The following is a 23,912-nucleotide window of genomic DNA, read 5'->3' on the forward strand; positions in this document are numbered from 1 at the left end:
CGCTGCACCCCCCCGCGGCCTCCCGGACGGCCCGCCGCCGCCTATCCGACCGCGCCGCCGCCGCCTACCTGACCGCGCCACCGCCGGTTAGAAATTTTTTTTTCTTTTGTTTTGTCCTCTAAAAACGATGTGCGTCTTATGGTCAGGTGCGTCTTATGGTGCGAAAAATACGGTAATTGGCGCAAATAGAGTAATCGGTCATGGGGAATTAAGCATGGAAGGTAACTTGCTTGATAATTAGATATCTTGCTTATAATGTGCGAGTAGGGTGAGGACAGAGGAACAAAATAGATAAATACAGAGAAATGGGCAAAAAAGAAAAAAAGCAGAAAATTAAAAACTGAGAGAGAAAATTATTAGGCTATAAACCAAAATAGTACAACTGAAATAAATGCTTTGGCAAATGAAAGGGCTAATAAATTAAATAATTGACATCTATAATGCAGAATTAAGAAAAAATTTAATCTCAGTCATGGTGATTTTTACCTCAACCAAATTCTTTACTCTAAAAACTGGAACTAGGAGCTCCTTTTTGTTGCTAACAATCATCTACATTGGCTTTAATTTGATATCATCCTGTTAAGATGTATGAACCACATCTACTAAGTTAATAACAGGTTAGAATGCAGTATTGCAGACTAATTCTGCTGACTGCCAGCAATTCGATTCTCACCAGCTCAAGGATAACTAAGCCTTCTATCTTTCCGAGGTCAGCAAAATGAGGACCCAGATTGTTAGGTGCAATTTGCTTAGAAGGTTGTAAAGCACTGTGAAATGGTATATAAGTCTAAATTTATACCTAAAGAACGATTCAATTTCGTGGGAGAGAGTATATTCATTAAAAATTGTTATTCTTTGTAATAAGTAATTAGGCTATGATCTGAAGTATTTCTTCCACTGATTATCTCTACAATCAATATATTATTTAGGTGTATACTTTTCCAGCTTTCAGCCTATTTGCTTCAAAAATTTTAAAAAGTACTTCTGATTTATCAGACATCATAGAATGCCAAATGCCATTCCAAGATAAAATCTCACATTTTCCAAAATTACTGCACAGTAAATTATTTAAGTGAATCTGGCTTTCCCATTAAACTTGCTTGTCAAAAGGTTGCAAAAGGTGATCACATGGCAAACATCATAAATACATGGCAGTTGCCAAGCATCCAAATTTTTATCACATGATCATGGGTATGCTGCAACAGTCTTAAGTATGAAAAATGGTCATAAGTCACTTTTTTCAATACACTTGTAACTTTGAATGGCCACGAAACAAATTGTTATAAATTGAGCATTCATAACAGAAAAAATGGAACCATTTCATTTACATATGGAGATTAATCAAATATCATTTTTTGAATAGTTTCTTCCTGGTGATGAACATTAGTAGACTAGGGCTTATTTTGTCATAGTTTTTAAGTTTTACTTTCCATCATTTCAAATATCTGGTTCCTCTGTGTTTAAAATTACTGGCCATTTTAAAAGTAATTTAAAAGATGTATCCCATTCTTCTTGGTTGATTGCGTATGAGCATTCTGGAATAATAAAATTTCAAAACAAAATAACAATCTAATAATTTAATACATTAATAGTGCTATTAACCAGTCTTCTCTCCTAATTACTTTAGTAAAGCTGTCCTCATCTCTAAACTGTAGAAAGCCTGGATATGTTGATGCTAAACAAAAAAAGCAGATGGAGGTGGAGAGAGAGATGGGTGAAAAATTCAGAATTCAGAAAACAAAGTGCTAGTGAGAGCAAAGGCTGAGAGTAGTTGGTGATCAGAGAGGAGTTGTTAGCTTGCAATATAATCAGAGGTTTGCCTCCCAAAATAGATCTTCAATCGCTGCAACAGGTCATCTGACTTCGCCTCTAAAATAACAAGTATAAAGCAAAACCAATTTAACATATACTGAAACAATGATGAGCTTAAGGAGGAAAATACAAGTTTAAAACTGTATAGGAGGGGCCAGGGAAAAGAATCATATTCTCAGAAAAAATGTTAAAAATGCAAATTGAAACAGAGCTGTTTTATTGCTCAGCAATAAAAAAAAATCCCCAAATAAATGACTTGTGAAATCCAGTTCTGCATTAATCTATGACTAATAATGCTAGTCGTGAAGACAGTATATATGCAAATGTTTACTAATCACTTCCTGCCCCTCCTGAACTACAGCGATTAACTCCCTTATATGAAGCCTAAATTAGAGGGCCTAGGCTAGGGAGGCCAGACAAAGCCTGTTTTTAAGATCCTGGCTATCTGCCCGAATCCCAACTCCATCGGCAATCTGTCCAAATCTCTCTTTTGTCACAGAATCAGTTTTGGGAAGAGCCTCTGTGGGATCGCCAGTTCTTACAGTGGGTACCTCGCATCTACGCTCTTTCGTCCGATCTCCTTTAAACAATGGGAGATGAGCCAGAAAGGGACAGAATACAAAGCAAGGGCACACCTTCCCACGTCCTTTGTCCCACTTCGGCTTTCCAAGTGAAGGGCCGCTTCGAACTCCACAGCCAATCCCAGGCGGGTCACGATCACAACCGGGACAATGGCAGCCACTGGCCCGAAAATGCACCCTTTTTCTGAAAGGCGATACCGCCACGGCCAGGACGCCAACCCTGCAACCACACCCTGAAACAGAGCCCTTGTCTTTTACGCACCACCAGGCCGTTGGTAAAGCGGAGGAACGCCGTAGGCAGCACTTCTCCCCAACAACGCCCTTCGAAAAGCAACTGCCCGGCTCCTGCCAGGATCGCAGACGGCTCAAGCCCCGAAACGCTAGCCTCACTTCCTTCTCCGTCCCAGCCAGCTCTTACTGCGCCTGCGCCAGCACCTCATTCTCCATAAGAGGCGCCTCCTTTATACGGGCCCTCGAACACCCCTTTGGCGCACGCGCGAAGATTGCTCCCGGTTACTTTTTTCCACGTGACTTGAAGCGGAAAAGGAAAGGGAAAGGTCAGCGGCGACGTCGTCAGCGGAGGGGGAAGAGCGGAAGGTCAGGGTGCCGCGGAGCGGAAGTAGGAGCCGGAGCGCGTCCGCCATTGTGGGAAAGCCCGGAGCCCGGAGTAGAGGTGGGAAGTCGTGCTGCGTCCGGCGGGTGGCTTTGGGAGGCACAGACCAGGACAGGAGGGTCCGGGCAGCGGAGACAATCAGCCAGCGGCGGAGGGGAGAGTAGAGGAGGCGGAAACAGCGACCACGACGACCTGAGGGAGAGAAGGAGGAGGCCCAAGCGGAGCGGGGTGAGGGGGATTGCGGCTCCCCGTGAAGAATGTCAGCCACCAGCGTCGACCAGGTACCGCCTTCTCGCGGCTTTGTGGTTCCCGAGTGGAGGATTCCTCGTCCCGCCTTCCTTCCGTTGGTCATAGCGGGGATCCGAGCCCGCTACATCCGAGACCGTGGGACTCCTCCCCTACTCCCAGGACCGCCCCTTCTGCAGGCCTGGAGGCCGCTCGGCCTGGGGCCTTCCTGCTGAGGCTCAACGATTCCATTGCTTGTATTCATGGGAGGCAAAAGTCTCCTAAAATCTACGAGCTCCGGCACTTTCCTTCTTCGGGATGGCCTCTGGCTAAATATTCTGCCCTCCCTGGCTGTAGTTGGACGTGGCTCTGAGGAATTCGCAATAGTCGTTGCCGTTTGTTCTCCATTACTCAGTATTTTCTGCTGGCCTTTTGTTACCGCGCTTCTTTTCTTCTCTCCCTCCCCCCCCCATATTTATTTTTCTTACTCTTTTGTCGCCTTAAGGTGATATTTTTATTTTTGCAGATTATATGGCTTTAGTAGTATGCAGTGCTATGTTTTTATACACTGTATCTTCTTTGCTTATTTTTTCCTTTCCTAGTTTTGCTGTTTTCATTGTTGTGTGCTTTTTTTCCACCACCTTATCTTTATATTCTTGGGCTGTTTTTCCCACTGTGATCTTTTCAACCATCTAATGAACTTCTCTTTTCCTCTGTGTATGCATTACCTTTTTTAAAAGATAATTGATAGTGGAGGTCTGTAGTGAATAGTAAATTTAATAAACACCAAAATCAGGCACATCAGAGTCAGTATAATTTAACAATCTCAGATTTGAATTTTTCATTTTTGAAAATACTTTAGTATTGACCAAAGTTGGACAAGTATAGATTTTTCTTCATTGATTTTATGCTTCAACAACATAAGAAAATTATTACAATTCTAAAGTCAATAAGTCTAATGGGATAAAGGGGAAGAACAGGAATAATATAATGTTTATAATCATGTTATCACAGTGGAATGTTAATTTTTAGCTATGTTTTAATGATAAATCTAGCACTTAAGTAAATAGTTCTAGTACTTTTATGTCTTATTGCTTATGGTGCTAATAGTATATTTTTTCTTTTATGTTTTAAATATAACTATTGTTATGTATCCTTTCTTGTGATATTTGAGATACTAACCTGTTTAGAATTCATTAGATGCTTAGGTCTTAATATTTACTATTTTTAAAATAAGATTATTTATTTATATGTAATTCATCTATTGTTATTTTATTTCATTGCTAACAGAGACCTAAAGGACAGGGAAATAAAGGTAAGTTGATTTTTCTGTTCTTACAATTCCAGTTAAGCAGAGTGTAATTATTTCCTTAATGTGAAAAGACTGGAGGGATTGAGGATATTCATTTGTTTGACAAATTTTATTGATAATAGTAAATGATTCATTAGGCTACACCAATGAAATTCTGCAATTGTATTTGCATATCTAATAAACTTGAATTACCTGAATGTTTTGCCATTTTCTTTATTTCTGCCATCAGAACAAATAGAACTAATCAACTGATGTAGGTTCTTTTATTATTTTATTTTGCTTATTGATTTTCCAATTCAGATATTAAGTGTCTCAAGTACCATTCAACTTAATTAGGTTTGTTATAATATGTTTTTGCAGTTCATCTTAGCATCTAAAGGTTTATCTTAGATGCTAAGATGAATTAATTTAAGAAAGTTCATAAAAAAAATTTCATTCCTGTTTCATTCCATTCCTTGAAAGCTTAGGAGGAAGGCTTTTAGATTTTAGGTAGAGTTTTTAAATTTCAAAAGAAGTGGGAAACATAGCCTGGATACATAGGCTGGAGTTCTGCTTGATTTGGATAATTTTGCTCCAGCATCTCTTCATGCATTTCACATTGATCAAGATGTATTTAAAGATATGTTTTTTGAAGAACAATGATAGAGCTTTTGTAATTTCAGGGAGAAAAGAGAATGGGAAAGCTATTTGAATCTATTTTTAAGCTAACTTAGTTAAAAACTTTCATTTTTAAAAAATAGCATTTCAAAGACTTCTCTGGTGATTTGGTACAGTTGTCAATTTGCTTTCTGATAGTTTCTTAAATAAGCCATTTTTTTGTTCTTTTTGTTTGTGGATGATCATTGTCACTTTTATCCCTGAATTCCAGTAACTAAAGCCTGTGCGTGGATTTGGCCTTGTGTGGGTAAAAAGGAAGCTGTACAAGGCTAAAAAAAAACCTTGCATCAATATTTAAGATTATATTAACAGAGTGCTATGTTAATCAAAACTGTGTTATGGTGATCACTTCATTGAAATGGTAAATTCCAACAGGGTTTGTTATCCGTGACATTTCTTACAGTTCTTTGTTTGCCAATATTCTTTAGAGCTATTTTAAAATTGATAGCATCCATCACAATGAAACACTTTCAAATTTGAATGATGAAATGAGAAAATGATTGTGATACCTTTTTTCTGGAATACACTTAGTTATCTCAGTTTGGCTTATTTCTAGGCAAAAGGATATATAGATATATTGTTTAAACATTTCCACATCTGAGAGGTACAGAGAAATAATTTCTATAAATGCCCTATAGTCCACACTTCTTGTTTTAAATATTATTTCCCAGAGAATTTATGTAACTTTAAAAAACATCACAAAACTGTAAAAAAACTTCGTCAAAATAAATAATATCAAATAGTAAGGAAGATGTGATGCCTAAAAGTGTTATGAAACATTAGACAATTAGAAGATTTATCCATTTATGCAAAAGATACACATGCTGATAGTATCTTAGGGAATATTTTGGATATGCATTAAACTACAGGTATTTTGTCTTTTCAGATACTGGTAATTGATCTGAAATTAAAATACTGTTAGTAATACAGATATACACAGTTTATAATATCATAAATTAGTGATGTTCTAGTTTTAATCAATCATGGTTGATGACAAGATCTTGACAGTTTATTATTATTATTATGGCTCTGAACATATGTGTACAGCCCATTTACAAGTAAAAGACCTAACTATATTAAAATGAGTTACTAGGTTCATTATACTTTATATAATTATTACATTTAATAATTGATAAAAATATATCTGTAGAATCAGATTGCTTACATTAGAATTCTGAATAAAATCCTAAAATGTCTTTTTCTGATATTGTATTGAACGGAACATATTGTTTTAATTTTTAAAATAAACTATTCATAGAAGTAAAGCTAATTATTTATTTAATATTCAGTTTATAAGCCACCTCAATTATTGTAATAACTCTGGTTGATTACATTATATTAATAATATAATGTAAGGAGCAAACAAAATGATATATATATATATGTATATACATACACTATATTACGGAAAGAAATAACAAGAACTAAGGAATACACTATTTATTTGTATTTGTAATTCTTTTAAATAGCTATGACTGAACTTCATGATGATAGTCAAAATGTCTGTCAGTGGAACAGGATGCCACACCTTTATATTATTGAAGTTTTATATATTAGGTGTTCTTTATTTAGAAGTAAGGCTTACTCAGATCAATAAGTATACTTAAGTATACTTAAGTATAATTATATATATGTGTGTGTGTATACACACACACACACATATATATATACATACACACACACAAACATACATTCACATATATATTTCATTTTTATCACTGAATATTATATTGAATTAATAGTAATTGTGCTTTCTACTTTGTGGTTTAGATTTTTAACAGCTAAATTTCAGTTAGGGAGAAAATCAGACTTGTAATATCTTTTGTTTAAAATTTGTTCTGATACGTAACTGTCTTTTATTTGATATATTTTAAAAATATGTTTTAGTTCTTATGAGCTAGAAGCATATGTTCCCATTCTATGGCATAATTGATTTCCTGTAAGGTGAATCACAGAATAAACTGCTGTTATCTTTCTCTGAAATACTTGGTAGAGAATTTTGCCTTTCTCTAAAAATTGTATCGCACATTTACATCTTTTTCTTTTGCTTACTCTGTCAGATATTCTATTAGAATGAATTGTACCAATTTTGGTATGTACTTGTTTTGAATATTATTAATTTTAAAATTAGTACTTGCACTTGCAATATTATATGACTTATATTTTTGGCTTGTGGTTTTTAACAAGCCCATTTCTTTTCCCCCCTCAGTACAGGAGTTGTGCAAAGAGATGTAAATCATGTTAAAAGATTCTATGTTTTGAGTAGAGAAAATGGCTTTAGGCTGTGGTTTACAAAAATGTGTGTAGAAAGAATTCAAGAAAGCAAGTCTAATGAAGAAAACAAGATAAAATTGAAAGTATGTTAGAAATAGAATTTTAAAGAAACCAATAAAATGATAATCTGATTGACTTTCATGTAGGACTGCAATAAAGCTTATTGTGGAGTCTTTGGTGCTATATGAGCTTGGTTGTTTGCTTGCAGATGTTTCATTGCCCAGTTAGGTAATACCATCAATGCATTAGGTACTGGCATTGATGGTGTTACCTAATCAGGTAATGAAACATCTGCAAACAAACAAACAAGATCAGAGAGCATTAAGGACTCCGCAGATCAACCCTGAGCTACAGATATTCTCTTGATATCTGTATTGATACCTATTTTGCAACCCAAATTTTAGGCACATTTTTCTTTTCTCCAGAATTGGCTATTTGTGACAGAAGAGAATACATAATAGTGAGATATATTAAATACATGAGTAGCTTTATTACAGACCACCAAGCTTATTAAAAAAATGAGGTATGTTGTATTGCTTTCAATAGAATATTAGAACAGAGTATAAATCTGTTAACATAATCATTGTAATATGGGGATGAAGTACCTAATCTGTGAACTTGATGCTCAGTTGAGTGGTTAGAGTTATATATTTGTGAGTTGTTTGGCAAGTTAAATTGTAAACCTTAATATCCATTCTGGTTATCAGGAATGCAGAGTATAAACACTACTTTTTGAAAACATTTATTTTTTCCCTTAATTTTAAGATTGGAATTAAAATGTTCTAACTGTTATATAAGGATTTGGCACAATGCTAAATAGTATGCATCCACTGTAATGTCACTTAAAAATTCATTGCTGCTTGTTGATAGTAGTAGAAACCAAATAGAACACTTGGAAATCTTGAGAATATACTGTATATCTGTTTTGAAATTCTTGCTTATGCATTGTGGTGTCTTTGTAGTGAACAGACAGCCATGGAGCAGTACATAGGCAGATTATTAAAGCCATGCTTTATATTACAGTTTTTGTTGGCTGAAATTCATTGGTATTGGCTTTTTAAAACATTCAGTTTTTGTCAGATACCTGAAATCTGGTTAAAAAGCTACATTTGAAATAATATAAAGGAGATCCGGCCATTTGTCCATCTAAGTCAATATTATATCACTGAATTTCAGTCAGGAATTTTTACTAAGTTTACATAGTGATTGTGGGATTGAGTCTGAGTTTCTTTATGTATAAAGCAAGTAGAAAGAACCTTTAATACAAACGTTTTTGAAATAAAGTTATTATAGATATATATTGGGATGTCACTATTAGAAAGAGAATTTTAACAGCAAATTTGTGCTTTTTGCTGTTATTCAATCTATTTCAGTATAGAAAAATTAACTCATTAAATCAGTAAATCATTCATCTGTTTCAGTAATGAACTTATTCTCTCATGAACTTAAGGGAAAAAAATTGTTGTCATGGTATACTATTCAAGGTTATTAGATAACTTTGTATACATCTAAGGTGCTATGTAACACTAAACAGTGTTTAGTTAAAGACAGATCAGTTCTGTATGAATCCATTGAAGTTCTCTTGTTCTGATGCACATACTTCTCCAAATTAGTTTGTTTTCATTAGGGCCTTCTTACAAATAATATTTCAGGCTTACCTTTTTTATCTTGCTTTGTATTCTGTGGCCATAGAAAGTGTAAAGCTCACTCTTCACCTTCTAGTTATGTAATATTTTCCATTTTTGTCTCTTTTCTGGATGATCATATAAATACAGAGTGCCAACCCTTTTGCGGCTTTTTGATTTAAGGATTCCATGATATATGCATGTTGCCTATTCTGATTTAACTTAAAATGTTATGATTTCCATTAGATGTTCAGAGTCGTGCACAACTGTTTTATGTTATTTCTAATTTTAGTTGCATTTCAGTTTCAGTGCAAAACGGTTCAATTCATCAAAAGGATGCAGTAAATGATGATGATTTTGAGCCATATCTGAGTAGCCAGACAAATCAGGCAAGTATTTACAAAACTATTACATATTCTTGGTACTTCGTAATAAGTAATAAAATAGATAGCTTTCATTATCTAATAACAATAAAAACAACCTTTCAAAGATTTCATATGCCATTTACTAATAAAACATTGCTGCCTTTGGAATATGTCAGTGTTCCAAAACTTTATTTTTCCTTAAATTCTTTTGCTTAGGACGTAAATACCAAGGATATTCACCTTGCAGTGAATATGGATGGGAAAAAAGCTTAGTTAATATACATTTCTTGTGGTTATTTTCATTCATTTAATACTCTAAACAGAAGATCCATTTTTAAAGTTATACATTCTATTTTCAAAGAGCATAGTTAAATTGGATTTTTTTAATGAAAAATAAAAACAATGGGGAAAGTTTGAATCCTTGGTTAATCTTTGCCTGAATTATTAACGAGAGCTGTCTAGCTAGTCTTAATTAATCTCATGGGGTGTTTCTATTATTTTCTTCTTGCTCTACAATGGTGGCTATTTAACAAAGGCCATAGGCAAAGTTAAGGATAATGAACCAGGATTTGCATATGTATCTCTGTTTGGCTCAACCCTATTATCCTAGAGGTTTGTCTGATATAGATTTTTTTTTCTCAGACAGCTGCAAACAATTTAATTAAGGCTTTTCCCCCCTGAAAAATTCTTAATTTGCTTCCACTGAGGTTCTGGATATTTCAGTATGGCAGAAGTCAGGGAAGTTTTTTTTCATCCAGATTTGCCTGAGGAAGAGTAGGAGCAAAAATACATGGGTATGGTAGAGAATTTGGTGGCATTATCCTCTGGATGTCTCGACCACCTAGTTTTGCACCTGAGTGGCTTTGCAACTACCTAGATAATTGTGACTGACACACCATTGCTATGATTGTCTCCATTGCCTTCTGTAGCTTCCAGCTTTGGGTGTAGTTTGATTGCTTATTATTGCTAGTTGAGCATCATAGCAAGCAGTATGTATACAACTATAAATGTTTGACTTTTGACATTAAACAAGTGTCAATTTAAATGTTATTTAGTACACATAGGAAATTTAAATAATTCTGACAAACACAATTAGAATTTTCATCTGCCAGTAGATGTGGGGGTATTCTTTCAGTTGCACCCAGGTTTTCTGTCATTACTTTTTGAGCCCCATCTAATCAGGACTTACCGCATGATAGCAGTAATGCTGGGAGTCCTTACATTTGAGATTCGTTGCTAAGTGATATGGTCATTCAGTGAGACATCATGTGACCATGTCTTGCAATTTTACTGCCACCTTCTCTCTTGACTCTGGTTGTCAGAAGCCAGCTATAAAGCACACAAATGGTGATCACATAATTGCTGCAATGGTGGTAAACAGCCACTAGTCGAAAAGAACCCAACATACATGGCCACAGAAATGCTACTGTATTCAGTTGTAAAGCTATTTTTCAGTGTTGTTGTATTATTGTTCTATTGGACAAAGTTCCCCTCCCCTCCTCCATTTTTAAAAGTTTCTGGAATCTTGTGCAGCAATGCTGATGTCTCACAAGGGTTTGGTATAAAAGCATTTCAGACACTGTTGGGAACTGTACATGTATTGTTGCCTGTGATTAAATTTTGGCTTAATGTTTTCCTGGTGAAAGTCATAGTTAAGAAGTTGGAAAATGTTGAAATGTTAAAATACAATGTTGAGTTTTGATGTATGTATGTGTATTTCTGTGTAGGGAGTAGTTGATTTGAATGTCATATTTGCACTGGAAAGCAAGATAAATAAATTCAGTATGATGGTTTTTCAACATGATCATCTGAGTAATGCAATAAAATGGCTTTACATATCATTACCAATCAAACAAGAATATTCTAGGCCTGAAATTGTCCTCCCCTCTCCATCCTAAGCTAGCTAGCTAGTTGTGCGTTGTTGAGATGATTAATTATTTATACTTTAGGTAATGTTGTTTTAAGCAAATTTTTAGTTTATGCAAATCCCTGTGATATAAGGGTTCAAAAAAGTCTTTGCTTAACACAAATACTATCTTTCCCATTTTGTTTTCCTTATAAGCTTATAAATATTGAAAATAAAACAGGTAAAATAAACTATTGTGCCTGTTTTATTTTTTGTGCCATTATACAATAAATTTTTTTAGGTTGAATGAACAAAACAAGATATATAAATTTGGACGTTTGTGGGTCAATTAAGCTTGCAAAACGTCCTGCCCTGCCTATGCATTTTACTTAGTAATGTATATTCCTGGAGTCTCAAATTATGTTCCTCCTCAGGAGTAAGGAATAAATGTGTTCACTAGCTTGATTTCCTATTGCTGTCTTTCCATAGTGAACTTAGTAGCATCTTGACAGGAGACACAGTAAATTCTAACACACTAAAGATACTGAAGTTCATATTTGATTAAAAAAACCTCTTGTTTTGTACAGCCTGATTTAAGATGAAGAAAACCACAGGTAGAAGGCAGGAGCCCAGTTATAAGGAATAAAATAAAATGGTATCTGGAATATTCTTAGATGATTGGAGGTTCATCAGTGCCAGAAGATGTGCACGTTCTTTCTTTAGAAAGCCATACCAGTGTAATTAAAATTGTACCACTATGGAGCAGTTTTAAACTATTCATATTAATTATATTAATCACTATTATTTATTTGGCTTTTAGGGCTTTTATCCAGTTCTTTTAATGTGAAAATATTTTTCTGTATTTAAGTTTTGGGACATCAACAGTATTAAATATTCTTAAATTTAGATTTGTGAGAGATATACATTATAAGTGTAGCATTAAAGTTTGATTATTATTTTTCTTCATCTGCAGAGTAATAGCTATCCACCAATGTCAGACCCATACATGCCTAGTTATTATGCTCCCTCCATTGGTTTTCCATACTCTTTGGGTGAAGCAGCATGGTCCACAGCTGGAGATCCTCCAATGCCATACTTGACAACTTATGGACAGATGAGCAATGGTGAACACCACTATATCCCTGATGGTGTATTCAGTCAACCTGGGGCTTTAGGGAATACTCCTCCGTTTCTTGGTCAGCATGGATTTAATTTTTTTCCTGGGAATGCAGATTTCTCTACATGGGGGACAAGTGGATCTCAGGGGCAATCAACCCAAAGCTCTGCTTATAGCAGCAGCTATGGCTACCCACCCAGCTCTCTCGGTAGAGCTATAGCCGATGGACAGGCTGGATTTGGCAATGATACTTTGAGCAAGGTACCTGGAATTAGCAGCATTGAGCAAGGTATGACTGGATTGAAAATTGGTGGTGAAATGACAGTTGCTGTAACAAAAACTGTTGGATCAGCTCTAACCAATACAGGTATGACAAGTATTGCAGCGAATAATGTGCCTGCAGTCAGCAGTTCAGCACCTAAACCAACCTCATGGGCTGCCATTGCAAGAAAGCCTGCTAAGCCTCAGCCAAAACTTAAACCTAAAGGTAATGTGGGAATTGGGGGCCCTGCAATACCGCCACCACCTATAAAACACAACATGAATATTGGCACTTGGGATGAAAAAGGGTCGGTGGTAAAGGCTCCTCCAACCCAACCAATACTGCCTCCTCAGACTATAATTCAACAGCCTCAGCCTTTAATTCAGCCACCTCCTATGGTGCAAAGCCAGCTGCCTCAGCAGCAGCAACAGCCGCCGCCACAGTCACAACAGCCTCAAGGACCTCAGCAACAGGCTCAGCCTCATCATCAGCTGCAGCAGCAGCAGCAACAGCAACAGCTGCAAAATCGCTGGGTGGCTCCTCGCAATAGAGGTGTAGGCTTCAATCAGAGCAATGGAGCTGGCAATGAAAACTATGGTATAGGTGTTATACCAGTTAGCTCTTCACCATCTGGTGTGGAAGTACACCCAGTTTTGGAGAAATTAAAGGCCATAAACAACTATAATCCCAAAGACTTTGACTGGAACCTGAAGAATGGTCGTGTGTTTATAATAAAAAGTTATTCAGAGGATGATATACATCGTTCCATTAAATATTCTATCTGGTGTAGTACTGAACATGGTAATAAGCGCTTGGATGCTGCGTATCGTTCACTGAATGGAAAAGGCCCACTCTATTTACTTTTCAGTGTGAATGGCAGTGGACACTTCTGTGGAGTGGCTGAGATGAAGTCGGTGGTGGACTACAATGCGTATGCTGGAGTCTGGTCTCAGGATAAATGGAAGGGGAAGTTTGATGTTAAATGGATCTTTGTTAAAGACGTTCCGAACAACCAGCTGCGGCACATTCGCTTGGAAAATAATGACAACAAACCAGTTACCAATTCAAGGGACACTCAAGAAGTACCCCTAGAAAAAGCCAAGCAAGTGCTTAAAATAATTGCTACTTTCAAGCATACCACCTCAATCTTTGATGACTTTGCACATTATGAAAAGCGTCAAGAGGAGGAGGAAGCCATGCGTAGGGTAAGAGATCATACTATTTTTTCCTGGATTGGAAGCTTGATTATTAAAAATGGAGTTGCTTCTGATCTTAACTAATAGAAATTGATATTTAATACCATCTTAACAGATTTAGGTGGTAGTTATCAAATATTCTGGGTAATATGTTTTGTTACTGTCTGCATTAAAATTTAAATATCCTAATTTTATTTTAGATCTGTATTAATAAACTCCAAGGCCAAATATTTAATAGTAATTATAATTGTCCTTTAATTTCCTTTTAGTTGTAGTATTTAGTTGTAGTATTCTGTGTGTTCATGTAAAGTATTTAAGTTGTAATAGACCAGTGGTGGCCAACCTGCCTCATTGCGCACAGTTGATGCTGCAGGGCGCGGGCAGAGGGCATGGCCACCATGGTGCTGCTGGTTGCCTGGGCAATCTGTGGTGGGCCCTGGAGGCGGTGAGTGGCCCTGTGGGCAGGTGGGGTGGGGGATGGTGTGGGGGTGGAGCGGGGGCATGGCGGGGTGGAGCAGGGACGGGGCCAGTTTTGGGGCACTTGGTCTCTAAAAGGTTCACCATCACTGTAATAGACACTGGAGTGTACAAAAAAGAAATTCCTTTACCAGCACTATTGCTGGTTAAAAAATAATACAAAATAAAAATTTATCAATAAAATAGTTTTTGAACTATTCCCTTTGGATCTCCCTCAAAAGCATTGTATACAAATTCATTGCAGACCAGGAATGGACAATCTACAGGTCAGCTAAAGTAATTAATAGAGTCTGAGTTCACACTAGCAGAATTCAGCAAGAAGTTAAGGAATCAATATTTTTGAGATGCTTAAGGCACCCATTTTCATCCCTTAAACGTCTTGAATTACACAAAATCTTGATTTAGTTTTGCAATGGGGAAGAAACAAAGTTCTGGTGAAATCGTACACCTGTTGGAGGCAGTGTTTGTTAGAAAACTGTTCTCTGCCTTGTGTTTTTCCATTCTTGGATTGTTCTGAGAAGGCTAAAGGAATCAAACTGGATAAAGCAATAAAAGCCTTTCTTCTGATTTGGATCTAAAGCCTCTTAGCCATCCGAATTTAACTTGTTCTTCCTTGGATTATCTTGCAAGTAAGGATGTTGCTTCAAACACATGGCTTATTATCAAAATAACTTGGTCTTTGTGGAGACAAAAACAGTTCAATTTTTTTTGTTTTTAAAAAGACTGAACTTCTGTAATTCATTTATTTGACAGTAAGCCAAGACCATTTGAAAGGTTATTAAAAAATTCTTGCAGCTTTTGTAGACAAAATTGCTCAGATTTGAGAGAAGCTAGATTTCTGGTGCATACAGGCAATAGAGGTGATTGAAGTCTTGTCTTGTGAAATGATCTGGGATAATTTTGAGTTTATGTGTCTGAGAAAGTGGATCCTGTATAGTGTTGTTTCCATCACCTTTCAGTTAGAACCCTTCTACTGTGGCTAAGACTTCCTGTGAAACGGCAGAAGGCTGGATCTGGCAGTGATCAGTAGTTTCTGGAGATGGTTGTAGCATATTTCCTCTATACCTGTTTGCCCTAGAAAAAAAATGGTGATCTTACAATTTCTCCTAGAGAAAGTAGATTATTTATATCTTGGTAGTCAGGGTTCAGTTTGTGATTTAATAAGTAAATTGCATTGGATATGCTTGCTGATGATGGATTTTAGAGTGAGTACAATCCTCTGAGTCCTCCTTGAACTTTGGAGTTCTCTTAGCTTCACAATTCTTGCTTGAAGAGCAAGTAGTAATGGTGACTAGCAGGACTTTTAAATATTCTGTACCGATTGCAACCATTCCTAAACTGAGAAGTCCTACTTACAGGCACTTTATGCTCTAATCAATTTCTCCTAGATTATTGTGACAACTCTAAATAGACTACTGTTGCAGAGCATTCAGAGGCAACAGTTAATACAGAATATGGTGGTCCAGCAGTGATGGCATATGCTGGTATACTTGGATAACACTGCTTCAGGAACTATATTGGTTGCCAGTTGGTTCCTGATGTACAGGTACTCCTCTATTTACAATTGAGACCAGAATTTGGTCCAGAGGCCATGTGGCAGCCCACTACATCCTTGTGCGTTCTCTGCAGTATTTGGAACACACCCAGTTTTTGTGCAATTTTCAGTGGCTGCAGAAGCTATGTGAGAATGGGGCATGCTATCATGTGGCTTCTAGATCCTCTGAAAGTTGCCTTTCTCGGTTGGTGGACCGGAGAGAAAGGGAGGGGGAAGCATACTCACTGGCCCTGCCCTGTTCTTGTGCATCACAGCGCTGTCCATTTTTGTGTGTGCAGCGTGGTGGTGTCCTATGGCGCAACAGCATCCCGTGGTGGTGTCCCGTTTTTGCACCCCACAGTGCAGTAGCAGCCCATTTTCGTGCGCCATGGCGCTACTGTGAGTGGGTGTGTGCGCACTGACCAGCCTGTCCCGGGGCCCAGTGGCCAGGAGCCTCTGAAAATCGTACAACAATGGGGGTATGCTTGCTTGTTCTGAAGCCTCTTCAAGAATAAAGTCTTCCTGTGAGGTGGAGCTCATTCCTATGAGATTGTCACCTGACGGAGTCTTGGAAATGGGTGTCTTGAATAGCCTATCCTATCCCATGCTTTGGAACTCCTTCCCAACAGCAAGAACACCAGTTTTGTTGCTTTGAGGCTTTAGAAAATTGTAAAGACCTACCACTTTGCACAAGAGGAGGGTATACTATAATTATGATTATGATTATTATTATTATTTATTAAATTTATATACCGCCCTATCTCCCTTGCGGGACTCAGGGCGGTGAACAGGCAATACTAAAAACCATGAATAAATAAATAGTTTCTGTTTTAAAATCGAATTGAATAATAGTCCTGTTCTAAAAACACACCCATACAAAACCTCCCCACTGAAACACAATCCAAACTACGCCAGGCNNCGTCCCGATCCAGAAAGGGGCGCAACTGGCGTATCAGGCGAGCCTGATGAAAAGCCCCCCTGGCCACGGCCGTCACATGATCGTCTAAAGACAGCCGAGCATCCAGGAGGACGCCCAGGTTGCGAGCCCTCTCCGCGGGAGCTAATGACTCGCCCCCGATAGCCAGAGATGGAACCAACTGGCTATGACGTGACGCCGGGAACCACAGCCACTCGGTCTTGGACGGGTTGAGACGAAGCCTGTTCCTCCCCATCCAGACTCGCACGGCCTCCAGGCACCGGGACATCACTTCCGCGGCATCGTTGGGGTGGTCCGGGGTGGAGATGTACAGCTGGGTGTACATAATTGAAGGTGGGATTCATGGATGTATGAAATTTTTATTTTTGAGATTTTATCTTTTTGCCTTTATATTTTTAAATGTGTTTCAGAGTTATTTTTAACCATCTGGAGCCTTTGAGAATGGATAACATGTAAATAAAATGAATAAGAAATAAACCATCTATCTACTAAATATGTATATTTTAAAATATTAGACTATTAAATTATGTATGCATAAAGTAGTGTACTAGAATCTTGAAAATATAGTTTAATGTTTGCACATTTATGTTAATTGCTATATTGTGAAATATTCCTTATAAAATGTTTCTTAGTGTGATAAACCAAAGCTTATATTGTATGTGCTTAATTAAATCCAACCCAGTGCTGATTCTTATTACATAATTTAATCATTATAGGCTAATGTATAACAAGAATCTTTTGCATTGCTTTTTGCAATGAAAGGTGAATAAAGGGTTGTTGTCCATTAGGAATTTTGAAAAAAAAATTGAATATAAGCCCCAGACAGGACTTGAATCTCCTTGCCAAACTTCATATTTTTTCATTTGATACTCGTTTAAAAGCTTGGAAAAATATTAGAATATCAGTAACAGAGAAATTGCTGACAACGCATAATGCTTTAGCTACTGTAAGTCCATTTACTATTGAAAAATAACATTTAATAATAAGCTAACCTGTTGAGAAATATTGTATTCATTAAATGATAAAATGAGCTTTTAAGTATGGAAATAATAGATAAGTACTTAACCAGAATAATGTATCACAAATTTCAGTTAGCCATGACTTTGGTCATTTAGGAAGGAAATGTGGACCATCAAACACACCTGAAAGATATTAGAGTGGGATATTTTCTTGAACTAGGTATAATTTAAAAGATAAGTAACTTAATTTCTTAGTTAAAAATAATCATAGCAAGTGGAAATTCTGAATAAACTATATTGCGTTGCAATTATATTTGTCAGTGGAAATGATTGATAGAAGCTATTCACAAACTGATGGTTATTAACTGGAATTATTTTAGAGAAGACCAGTATCCACAGGGGAAGTGAGGGAGGTCAAGATAGGCAAGATGATACTACCGGTAGTAGCAATGTGATCAATTCTCTGCCTCTTTTGTATGTGTGACAGCATTGCATGCATGATAAAGGGAGAGGGCTTCAATCATCCTGCTGCAACTGCTATTATGCCTTTTTTGATATACTCTCCTCATGGACATTGGTGATTGCAGATCATCATTGTAAAAGCCAAACAGTGTTAAATTGGGATTCTTACTAATATTCTAAATGAATTAACAATATGAAGTAATAATAATAATACTTAGCTTAATTTTCCCAATTTTTAGAACAGCCTAATAAAAGTTTCAACTAAAATCTTCTAATTAAATTGTTATTTTTCTTTAGACGCTTTCCATATGCATTAGGTGGAATATACCGTGTTATATTTGTTAAGCCAAATATTTAATTATTGAAGACCAAACCAATCATGTCATCCTATATTTGTTTCTTAAAAACTGACCAGTCTGGTTTATTGGTGGCAGAAGCAGAGCTTTGTGCAGTTGGTTGTGCTAAATGCTGTGCTGTGAATAAAAAAAGACTGAATCCCAAATTAAAGGTGTCCTTGTACTGGTAGAGGAAATTCCTCATTGTAGATAAGGGATAGATCATTGATTATTTTTGTGGATTCCTTCTTCTCCATGTACCTTATTTTCATAGATGATCCCTGCATTTCCAGATTTTGGGAGGCTACAGGGGAAGGAGGATCTGTGGTTGTTTTGCCTTCCAACTAAGAGGTATTTCAGTTTGCAGATAAGTGCTCTGAATAATTTTGATGCATAATGAAAATAAGAATTCAGGGCTTTGAGAAAATAAAATAGGCCTTGAAAAGAAACATTGTACAAATAGTTTTTCTGAATATATGGTTGAGATGGAACTTGCTTTTTCCCATTGTTTTGCTAACTCACAAATGGTCCTTTGGAATGAGAAGCTTTTTTGTAGAATGCCACTTTTTGAATACATCTTTAAGCTTTTAAATTGCTGTATAAGAAAAGATAATATTTGGTATCATCTATATCTATGTTGCTGAGTAAAAAATTAACTGTGTCCTATATATATAATTGAAAGAAACCCTTATTCATGATTGAAAAATGCTTAATAAAATACTTGGTTAACAGTTGCAACCTAGGCAATTTTTACTAAAAATCATGTATTCACTATGGTTTGTTCAATATGAGTAAATTATGCAATAAGCAACACATAAAGTTAGGCTAATCTACTGAAATTATAAATGCACAACAGATTGCACTATGTGAACGTCTGTATGAAAATACTGATTTTTATTTGACATTCTGTAACCGTGTTTCATATAACAGACTGTATATTTAAGCAGAATATAGAATTAGATGTTCACAGCACATCATATTGTTTCCCTATTGTATTTTTGCAGCGTGTATCATGGTAGAATTTACTATTGAAGGGTTTTTTCTTCCTCCTCAAAAAATTGATGTTATGAAAAACTCTGTCAGTGCTACATATTCTGAATTATGTTGTAAGGTATTCAATATCTACAGGAAACATATAGAAAAACTTCAAGACTTTATCACCGAGGGAATCCTAAAGCTTATCTCTGGAAGTTTTCCCATCAACTTTGCAAATGAAAAATTTGGAGTTGTATCTAACAGACTAATTCTATTTACCACAGAATGGATCCGGGTCCCCTCTAACTTGCTGAATAGCTTTATTTGGGAATGGGGTTTTATTTATTTGTTTAGTCAATTTATATAATTACTCATCTCAATATCTTACAATAAAACAAACAAAAACACAAACTATATATTAAGACACAGCAATCAGGCATGCTTTAACTTATTATCATTAAGACCAGGATAGGCTCTAACCCATGCCCAGAAGCCCAGGCTTCAGGCACAAATCCAATATTTCAAAGCCTTACAAAAAGCCAACAGGGACAGTCTAATCTTAGAGGGAATGATGTCCCAAAGGGCAAGTGCCACAACAGAAAAAGTTCTCCTTCTGGGCCCCACCTAGGTGACAGTATCCTGAGCATGCCCTTCAGTCAGAACCAATAGAAACAATTGGGGCACAAAGAGCTTTAAAGGTGATAACCAGAACCTTGAATTGCAGGAATTGCGGAAGCACATTGGAAGCTGATGCAGTTTACAGAATGCCACTTGTCACATGTGCCACTTGTCATATGTGCCAAGTAACTGACACCAGTAACTGCCTGTGATACTGCATTTTGCACCAGTTGAATCTTCCAAATATTCTTCAAGGGTAGAGTAATATCATAGTAGTCCAATCTGGAGGTCAAAAGAACATGAGTGACCATGGGCAGACACCCTTCTGGTGCAGGAATGTGTGCAACTAATAAGGAGCCATAAGCTGTGCAGAGGCCCTCTTAACCATGGCTGTCTATTACTTTTCAAGAAGGAACTGGAGTCCAGGAGAACCCCCAGTTGGCACAGAACCAACGATGGAAGGACTCACAAACTAGGAGATCCAAAATATCAGAGCCACTGAGTCTTGCTTGAGTTGAGCTAAAGGCTGATGTGCCCATCCAGATCACCACATCCTCCAGGCCCTGAAACAGAATCTCCAGGGCATTACTTAGGCATCCTTGGGTAGAGATATAAAGCTCACCCCAAACTGTCAAATGACCTCATCCAATTTCATAGATGTTAATCAAGAGAAGAGAGATGGTACTCTTCCTCCTGCCAACACCAACTGAGACTGACCCTGGAGGAAGGAAGAGAACCAGCATCTTCCATCTCCTCTGAATTACCAACGCAACCAACCACTTTCTTTACAACCTTCCTTAGAAAGGGAAATATGAAAACTGGACAAAAATTATTCAGAATGGTGGGGTTTAGTGATGCACCCTATCTTCTAATACTTTATTGAGTAAAAATTAATACAAACTAAAATAGAATAAGAAAAAAGAAGAAATAAAAGAAAGCTAACATGCAAAAAGAAAGAAGAAAATTAAAAAAGTAAAAAAAAAGATATAAAGTAGTGGTTTTCTATTTTCTTTAAAGCAGTTATAAGTACAATTGTAGATTTACCTCTTTTCTAAATTTACATTGTGCGTCTCTTCTTTCTATAATTTATTCTAATGGTCAAAAACATAGATAATTTTTTTTTCTGTTTGACACAAAAGTCCATAAGGGATTTTCAATCTGCAATAAATATAGGTATTATCTTTTCTCTAATCAAACAGGTCAATTTGGCCATCTCAACAAGTTTTTATCATCTTCGCCTACCACTCCTCAACTGTAGGTATTGCCAGATCTTTCCATCTTTGTGTATACAATAATCTTGCTGCGGTTGGGTTTAGCGATGGCCCCTTGAGACAGCAGAACTACCCAGCTCCCTCAGAGAGAAATTAACTATTGCCAGACCCCAATCACATATCCTTTCCCTGGAGGTTTTAACCAGCCAGGAGAGACATGGAACTAACAGAAGTGCTGCATAATAACTCCCAAGGACTGTGTCCATTTCCTCAGGCCCAATGGACTCAAACCTGCCTCAGATAGCCAAACTGGACCCAGCCGCAGTAACTTCCACATGACCTGATCAAGGACAGAGTATACTTTAGAGTGGACTCTTAACATGTGCAGTATTATGAAGAGAAGTACCCTTGGTCAAAACGTGCAACCTATATTGGATTGGTTGAGCTATTGTTATATGAAAAAAATAATGTCTGAATTTAAAAGACCCCTTCACCCAAAAAGAATTAGACTGTTAACATGTTTTCAACATAGTTAAGATGATTTTGTTATTTTAAGGATTCAGATTAAAAAAGTTAATGGTTATAGCAAAGGGTTTTGCCCTGACTTTCTGTTTAACTTGAAAGAGAATAGGGATAAATATTCTATTCATCCTATGACTCATGGCCCTAATTTGATAATACTTATAATAATGAATACTATCATGGTCTTATGCCTATACAAAAAATTAAAGTGATATAAAATGGAAGTGTGGTTTATGGCTTTAATAAAATACTATGGCATGCTTATTTTTCTTAAACTCTTGTATGGAATTTTCTAAACAACTAACATAAGTTCAAACTTTATAGGATTGAGAAATGATTTTTTTTACCAAAGTAATTGCTTTCATATGTTGATAAAGCTTACAGTTTGTTTTTATGAGTCACTTATAATTGAAGAGTTGGTGGTGTGCTCCACTGCATAGAACTTAAGTATTTTATGACAATGCTTTAATAATTTTCCTTTTTTTCTGTCCTGCAGGAGAGGAATAGAAACAAACAATAACTATATGGAGACGATCCTGCTAGAATTACAACACTAATGATGTAGACTCTGGAAATGCCTAATATGTCTAAGAAGACGTTATTAAAGCTTTGGTCCTGCTTAAGGTGACATCTTTGAACACTTTAACACAAAATTGACTCTTCTTGTAATGGTTCTCATCAGTGCATCTGCCCTTATACTCTCTCACCAAACACACTTGAGAACTGTAACTTCGTCAAGCACTTTCTGTCCTGAAGCTTTTACCAGTATCTGCTGTCTTTTGTAATTATGCATCCTAGCTAAGGCACAGGAGATGGAACGAATGCAAGGATTCATTAACTCTTTGAATTTGTTAAATACTAACAATTAACCATCATAAGTGGTTCAATGATGTGAGATTCACATTGCTTCAATTTATTTTTCTTTGATGTAGTTTTTTAATTGTCAGGTTTTTTTTAGCTATTCAGCAGAATTTAAAGCAAAATCATGCCATATTTAGTCCTGGAGTAAAATTCAAGTCTAAATGTTCATGTGAAAATTATTGTAGTAAACTTTTAATATGGCAAAGCAACTTTGAGCTACAGTTTAGCCAAATGAATTATAACATGAAATTATATTAGAATGTCATTTCCCTTGTTTCAAACTGTTTGGTGTAGAGAATATTAATATATGCAGCTTGGTGGGCCGCACCAGTTAATGCACATTTCTTCCCCCCCCCCCGTAACATGTATACCAGAAGAAGTGTGTTTGTCTGAGGAACTGTTTGTTTGCTACACTCAAACTCAATTTTGAGTACATGTACCTCAGTCTAAATCAGACTTTTTATGACCTTTATAACAACACTTAAAATCTTTAATTCCTATTTCTGGGTGTTTGCAAGCCTGAAAAGATTGCTATCATGGAAGTGAAAATTTATTCCTCAAAGTGATTCACTAGCTAAATAAACATTATTCTTGTTTTAGCAAGCATATATTCAGTTTCTCAGATTTTGTTTGTTCCCAATTCTGAATATAATAGTCTGCTATTTTTCAGTTCAAAATACTTTGGGAAATAAAATGTTTATTCATGGTTTCAGTTTGTATGCTCTCATGGCTGTGTTTACATGTTACTTATTAGTACTATATAATAAAAGCCTAGGAATCATAATCACCTGAATATTTTCTATGCTACTTTTTAAAAATTATTTGAAAACTTTACTTGTGCATCAATGTAAATAGTACTGTTTGAAAGCATAATAGCTATATTTATATAAAAACAGCTGCACATTGGCATCAAGCTGTGTTATGCTTTTAGAAGAGTGGTGGTCAAAACAGGTACAGAAACATCTTTTAAAAACCTATTTGGGAATTCTTAACTGTAAATCATAAATGTTTACATAATTTTTGGAACTCTTCATTAGTTTTAAAACTTGCTGTGGTGTTAGAATTACATTGGAATGTTATTTTTGTACCATGCATATATATAAAAATTGGGTAGATAGCATTTTTGATTAAAAAGG

The 23,912-nt window shown here is 36.3% G+C and overlaps 2 protein-coding genes across 2 annotated transcripts in view; one reads left to right on the top strand and one right to left on the bottom strand.

The window, feature by feature from the left end:
• Positions 1-2,819, bottom strand: part of LOC107302722 (E3 ubiquitin-protein ligase RNF4) — a 9,119-nt gene extending 6,300 nt beyond the window's left edge. The window contains exon 1 of the mRNA XM_015831865.1: positions 2,656-2,819. The gene's annotated coding sequence lies outside the window, so the exon portion shown is untranslated. The remainder of the gene's footprint in view (positions 1-2,655) is intronic.
• Positions 2,820-3,232: 413 nt separating this feature from the next.
• Positions 3,233-23,566, top strand: YTHDF3 (YTH N6-methyladenosine RNA binding protein 3). Its single transcript, XM_015831867.1, has 5 exons — positions 3,233-3,287; positions 4,522-4,546; positions 9,403-9,527; positions 12,284-13,894; positions 22,412-23,566. Exons 1-5 carry the CDS (start codon positions 3,264-3,266, stop codon positions 22,433-22,435), a joined length of 1,809 nt encoding a protein of 602 aa, XP_015687353.1. The 5' UTR covers positions 3,233-3,263; the 3' UTR covers positions 22,436-23,566.
• The last annotated feature ends 346 nt before the right edge of the window (positions 23,567-23,912 follow it).

Source organism: Protobothrops mucrosquamatus, unplaced genomic scaffold (genome assembly GCF_001527695.2).
Source record: "Protobothrops mucrosquamatus isolate PMUCROS unplaced genomic scaffold, P.Mucros_1.0 scaffold_283, whole genome shotgun sequence".
NCBI lineage: Eukaryota > Metazoa > Chordata > Lepidosauria > Squamata > Viperidae > Protobothrops > Protobothrops mucrosquamatus.